The sequence below is a fragment of the Paramormyrops kingsleyae genome, chromosome 14 (genome assembly GCF_048594095.1).
Source record: "Paramormyrops kingsleyae isolate MSU_618 chromosome 14, PKINGS_0.4, whole genome shotgun sequence".
In the NCBI taxonomy this organism is placed as follows: domain Eukaryota; kingdom Metazoa; phylum Chordata; class Actinopteri; order Osteoglossiformes; family Mormyridae; genus Paramormyrops; species Paramormyrops kingsleyae.
Window position 1 is genome coordinate 9,084,692 of NC_132810.1, and position 7,068 is coordinate 9,091,759.

At 42.2% G+C, this 7,068-nt stretch overlaps 1 protein-coding gene across 1 annotated transcript; it reads right to left on the minus strand.

The window, feature by feature from the left end:
* Positions 1–1,366: 1,366 nt before the first annotated feature.
* Positions 1,367–7,068, minus strand: LOC111838830 (uncharacterized). Its single transcript, XM_023802190.1, has 6 exons — positions 6,926–7,068; positions 6,141–6,449; positions 5,431–5,706; positions 2,003–2,128; positions 1,831–1,862; positions 1,367–1,742 (listed from the first exon to the last, which is right to left on the minus strand). Exons 1-6 carry the CDS (start codon positions 6,981–6,983, stop codon positions 1,629–1,631), a joined length of 915 nt encoding a protein of 304 aa, XP_023657958.1. The 5' UTR covers positions 6,984–7,068; the 3' UTR covers positions 1,367–1,628.

The window sequence follows — 7,068 nt, forward strand, 5'->3', positions numbered from 1 at the left end:
CACCCTAAGTCATGTTGCAATAAAGATTCTGATTTAGAATGAGTCCCTTTCCTAATCCATAGATGCCTGACCAGCAAGAGAGAACATTTATCATTTAGGAACTAAATGGAAATAGCCAGAGTTTAGCAGGAAGCATTGGTGCTTATTGTTTCAACCAGATCATTCTTTTATGACTTCAGCTGGGGTCCTTCTGGTCTTGGTAGTGAGGGAACATAATGGAGAAAGTGTATTTAAGATGATTGACGGCTTTTTTTAATCCACGAAACCCATCTTTTCAAATGAGCTTTTGTTTTCAGTGCACACAGTACAGAGGATCTGGGGCTGGATGTTCAGGTCTGAAGGCGGGTATCGTTGTTCCCTCTTTGTTCCGACCAAGCCCATAAAAACCACCAACTCCCGTTCACCAGACCCCACACCCCCCTACCCAGCCCCCTCGCTCCATTCCACACCTTAAGTGTGCATATTATCTGAGCTGGGCCACATCTTGGAGGAACAGTGGTGGGCTGGTCACAAGTGTTGAAAATGCTAATGGGGCAGCGGCAGGGTCGGCTCCGTTGGTCTGGCACACGGCAGAGGAGGCGGGGGGTGGGGGGGTGGGATAGCACAGGACAACAGGTCAACCCCCACTCTTCAAAGGTGCAGCAGGGGACAGGGCTTGGAGATGGGAGCAGGAGGTATGCGGCCTACCGGCTTTTGTTCTTGAGCTTGGCATTGTGGGCCGTGACTCAGTCAAGAGCGAGGACTTCACACCTCTGGTGGGGGTGGGGGTGTGGGTGGGGGTGGGGGGGGGGCGTCTCCCAGCATGCGTCCTGAATGTCTGTATGGTTAATACTGGTCATTGTTCCGGGATTCACCCCATGGTGTCACAGAAAGACCTCTGTTTATTTTTTGTCCTCCTACTGTCTAATTTATGTTTTGTTTTTTTTCAAAGTATGTTTAAAACAGCCAGAGGGCAACATTGCATTTTTCACATGACTGTAGGTGATAGGAATTTGAGTTTTTTTGCTTGTGACCACAGCCGGACCCTCAAAGCACAATTATTTGCCCAGGCACTCCGAGATCTGGCATACGGGTGTAATACCCTTGTCAGCCACAAATAGTTCATTAAATGTGAACAATGTACGCTTGAAGCTGTAATGCATCATTTCTGTATTTTCCCAGATTATGTAGGCTACAGTAGTCGAAACAAATCCAGCACTAGGTTCTGATTTTGGCCCCGTCACGGCCGTCATATTGACCCTATGATGTTTCTGTTCACCCTCTCCGTTTGGGCCAAACATGATTTAAAATGTTATTTTTAAAATTTTCAGTGTTCATGGCTGTGGTATGATTTTTAACTTTTAAAGACACTAGTGATATCAGTGAATCAATAGTTTAATCAATTTTGTTTAATAAAAGACATAAATCATGAATATTTTGTTATTCCAGGTGGTATAAAAAAAAAAACCCAAAAGAATCCAGTTTATCAATATAGCGGAAAACTGGGATATGCAGGAAAGACAAAAGAAATAAAAAAGGAGTTACCTTGGGCTCACAGTGGAAAATGTATTTGGATATTTTGTTAGATAACTGTTCTGGGTTCAGTTCTGAGTTGGTAAAGCTCACACACGCCATCTGGGAAGTTAAACTCAGACTTTGAGGGTTGCATATTCGGTGTCGGGGTGGACGTGGTCTCTGCCCTTCTCCTGCCGGCCATCCACTCTGACACAAACATCAGCGTACACCACGGTCCCAGTTTCCACCTAAAGGGAAGCAAATGCAGCGTGACTGTAGGGACCATCACAGACATGAGTAAAATATCAGACTGTAGCAGAAAATGGGTTTGCTCACTTTGTCCTGAGAGGAAGGGGTGCTGTGATCCTCTGAAAAATGGAGAAATGCTATTATTCATCCATCAAGCATGGCTACATGTCATCGTGACCATAAAGCCGGTGAGGTTTTGTAATTAAACTATAGCTTCATCAATATTAATATTATTTTAGTTGGACTTCTTTTGTGTCACCTGTTCTTGTCACATCTCCCCTCTTCTCCTTTCTTTTATAAGTTATTATAATTATTGTGATGCAGACTCCTACACACAGGACTGCGCACAGAGTAACTACAGCAATCAGAGTGAAGTCTGTCGGATCTGGAAAAGAAAATTAGACAGATTGAGCAAGGACCTGCGGTCGCAAATGATCACATGATGATGACTGACCAATCGGATTTCAAGATTCTTCATTGTCATCTCACCACGTAGGGATACATGAGCACAAACATTTGTGTACCATGCCCCACATGGTCTATGGAATGTTGTTTCTCCAGGACCACTATGCAAATTGTGATGAGGTATCAAACAGACAATCCAGTCAAAAATAGACAATATTTCAATAAACAAAATATACATCTAACACACAAACAATAAATTATTTAAAATAAATAAACAATATACATACATACAGTGGTTAGCACTGTCACCTCACGCCTCTGGAACCTGGGATTGAGTCTCTGCTGAGATTCCATGTGTGTGCAGTTTGCACGTTTTCCCTGTGTTGTCATGGGGTATGGATGGATGGACATATGTACACAAGCTACATGTATGTACAAACTGCAGCCATAGAGATTATACATAGTATATTAATATACACACATTTCTAGGGCATATATAGTTCACTACTATTCATGTAAACCAATTCAAAATGTGAATGGTAAAAACTGGTGGTGACCAGTCACACTGCCTTAAACTCTCGATACTCTCTCTGTACTTATCTGTCTCCACCAGGATGAAATACTGACAATTTATATTTATCACGTAATTATGTAGGTGCCATAGAATGAAAATCTGACTTAACCTCGGCATAGCTGAATAAAGAGTTTAGTACATGGAACTAGGGTGACCACCTAATCCATGTCAGGAGGGACACTATGAGCTACTTCAGCTTTTACGAACTACTATTAAAGCTGAAAGGGTTCTGTGCTCTGCTAAAATGTTTGGTTAGTTCCTAGATTGAAAGACTCATCCAGCTGTTTCGCATTAACATTACTGACACATATGCATGATTATAGGAGACTGACCAGTCAGCATACGGCAAGAGCCCAGTGCTTAAGTGAAATCCTGGTCCTTTTAATTGAAATGTATGAAATGGTAGTTTACAAATCCTGTTGTAGCTCATAGTGTCCCTCCTGACATGGATTAGGTGGTCACCCTACATGGAACTCACATACTGTGAGTCTCAAACACTGTTGTTCCCTCTTTCTAGTGTAAATCCTACATGTTTACCCCCTTATGCAAATTAATTAAAGCTGTCATGCAGACATGCATGCAGTGGCCTGGGACCTGCTAGTCTGCACAGCTAACAGGGCAGAGAGCATGCTGAGTGGATGGACAGAGGAGGCACTGTGCCCACAGACTGGCAGGCCTGCTCAGGTGGGGTTTAGAGCTGAGTGGATGGACAGTTTGTGCGTTCGTTATTAAGAACTATTGTATTAAAATTTTAATATAATAGGTTTTATAGAACAGTTAGTTCCGACCAAGAAATCTAATTGGACAAGAAGCTTTCTATGAGTGTGGTTATCAGAGTATGACATCACTCGGGCATTTCACATTAACTGTATCACTCCGCTTTACAGGTGCATCTAAAAACCGTTACATGTGCCTCATTTCCACCAACACGGAGCTAGTGCTGAGCTGGTTCTCGCTCGTTGCCTTTTGAGAACCTGCATGCGTTTCCACCGGAAGTTAGAGTAAAGGTTCATATGTATTCTGTTTTGTTGGTTTTATTTTGATCTGTTTTGGATTTTAAGTTTTTATAAGCTGCTGACCACAAAATAAGTATAAGAGAAGAGTATAACTCGGTGCGCCCTGTCTCTATTGCCTCTATCCGCTTTTGTCTCCTTAAATTCTCCCCGTCTGTGTGTAAGTGAGTTTATTGTTCTTTCACTTGTTGTTTTACCGCTGCCGTTTCAGCGCTAATAACCGAACTTTGCTGTCCGCCTCATGATCTCTTCGCCACTCGAGCGCCACAGTATTTTATTTATTAGACCTGCGGCATGGCTTTTATTTACAATGCAAAGTTATTCTGCTTATAAGCTATAGTTGATTCACTACACGCATCAAGTGTATAGAAACATAGTTATTAAAAAATATTTGGCTCATGCTGTAGAGATGTGGGTTCTGTGTGAGCTATCACAGTGGCTCACTGTAAAGCAGCCAATCAGAGCAGAGATCATCAACGTATTAATAAGCCCAACAAAAAAAGTGAAAATGGCCTGTTTCATTCTTGGGCCAAGTAACTGTTTTAATTGGCCTGTAAAACAGATTCATTTAGATTTTCGACTGAACCAAGTTAATATACCTTCTACGTAGACACCAGAGAACTATTTAAAATACTTGAATAATGCATTCTATGGCACCTTTAAACTTGCCGTATGTTGGCAAAATCCAAGCATATTTTGGTGCATGGTGCAGGCGGGGGAAAAAGGTGACGATCCACTTAAAAGCTCCAAGAAAAAGGGATTCAATGGGGAAACTGAACAATCTGGGTAAAACTAGAAAACAAAAGGACCGTGAGGGGTCAGAAAAACAACAGGAAAAAAAAGGAATTAGCTAAAAACCATAGAATAAACACACCTACGGAATTAAGCAGAACATAGGGAACAGGACTGAGCAAAAGAGCAGGGCGTCAAACACACAGTAACATTCACAATGAAGCAGCAAGGAACAGAAGGAGGGCAAGTACTTAATTACAACAGACAAGCGAGATAAGGAAGAGGCAGATGTGACACATAAGACAATTAAGGGAGGGCAGGGAAAACAGGCAACAGGTGCAGTAACTTATACTAACACACAATTCCCACACACTGGGAATTACTACATTAGGATAAGTAAGGAGCACAGACTGATTATAGAATGTTTTTGCACCCAAAACACGACGAACCACCTCAGAGACCTATAGGCAGCCAGTGATTCCTCAGCACCACCTTAGTCTGAATGAAATAGTGTGAGTTATATTCTGGTGGCTGGAGTGCAAGTCCTGCCACCACCCCCAAAATTTGTGAGTTGGAGGACCTCTTTGCAGGGCAGGATGACCCCTGGCCAGCCTCAAACCCATGCCCAGAGCATTAATGGTTTTTGAGCTACCTGATCAACCCAGTGAGCTATGGGGCGGTTCAGGGGGCAAAAGAAACACGCTCGGGCTAAGGGACAAGATGGAAGAGGGAACAGGATGGCCAGCCACCTGCGGGTCAAAATGGAGCACGTAGGACAGGGGTGGATGGACACCAGTCCTGACACACATATGTGGCATTGCAGATGCAGTACTATTACTCTTACTATGAAGGGCAGGTCTGCTACTTTGAATGTGAGTCCGTAACCATTGTTTGATACTATATGAATATAGTTTTTCTTTTCTGGCACCATTCTAAGTGAGACAGGAGAAGAGGAGTCCCTACCAGAGAGAGTGGTTATGTAGCTGGCTGAGCTCTCCAGTCTCCCATCCACAGTCAGCTGACACGTCCACTTCCTGTTGTGGTCTGACTGATCCAGAGTCACAGTCAGAGTTGAATGACATCTGGTCTGTGTGATATTGTACCTGGTATCTTGCATTAGGTCACTGCCATCATCATTCAGCCAAGTTAGTTTCATGTCTTCATTTATATGTTTAGTACAGAACTCATATGTGTGCAGGCAGCAGTTCAATGTCTCAGGTTTTAGCTGTGAGGAAGTGACTGGGGAAGAAAGAGAAAGAAGATTAGTTTTAGGGAACCATGTATTGTCTGCTCTTTATGTATGGAATGAAGACATGACCCTTTTAGTAGGAAAAGCATGTCGCGGATGATGAGTCATTCCAGTAGATGTACAGCACTGGCCATCTATAAATAGCAGGTCTATGGTGAAATCTGTAGCACTAATGATGCAATACTTTTGTTTTTGGCAAAAAAATTTTGTTGCTAGCATTATTTATTTATTTTTTTTAAAGAAATTATGACCAAGTAATTTTTAATGTCTATGTCTACGTAAGACTCTTCTGCCTAAGATGCCTTAAAAACTTAAAACAGAATAACTTCTTCAGCATTTGTTTCCAAATGTCATTCTTTTAAGTATTTAAAATATTGCTGTGACCCAAATCCTTGCATTCCTTGGGATTCACAGAAATACTTACTGTTCAGAACAGTGAGATAAACGAACGAGTCGTTGTATGCTGATTGACTGCTATACACCCGGCAGTTATATTGCCCAGCGTCTGCAGGTTTTACATTAAGAATCGTTAGAGAGCAATTTGACTCCACTTTCAGGCGGTTGGTTCTGCTGTCAGCCAGGTTATTTCTGACCATCCCATGTGCAACTATTTCAATGGTTTTGTCACTTCCATAGTTCCAGGTGGTGTTGGAGCAGTTAGTGGACGTCCTGTGACATGGCAGAGTGACCGTCTGTCCCTCGCTGGAGAACACGGTGGGTTCCGAGAGATTTCCTTTAAAGAATACCAGTTATATACATTAAGAACATTAAATTACTGTTGATTCCTAACAATACATGTGATCCAAAACCACTGTTCATTAACACCATAACAGAATTAATAGTTTGTTACTCCAAAATATTTTTCTGAATTCTATTCATCACTACAAATAGTCTATAGAGAGAAATATTCTGTAGACTTACTCAAACCTGATCAGAATTTACTTTTACTCCAGATGCATTAAACATTTAAATGTATATAAAAGGAAAGTAACATCTGTTTATTCTATGGATTTCTGCCACCATGCATGTGTGTCTTATGATGCACACCCACAATGCTGAGCACTGAGTACAGCCTGCATGTGTCAAAATGTACAAACAGTGCGTAGTCCAGGTAATATGGGAGTGAAAGAGAGAGAGATTGAGGAGAGGGAGGGAGGGAGGGAGAGAGAGAGCGTAAACATTAGGAGTCCCATTTCCCATCCTCCTTACCTTTACCCATTCTGAGAAGAGCCACCAGTACAATGCTGGTCCATACGCTGGCTGCCATTGTCTGGCTCTCAGCTGTGTCATTTAATGTGTGTAGGGTTCATGGTGTATTTCATGTAGAAATTAGGGAACTTGCTCTCAAACTG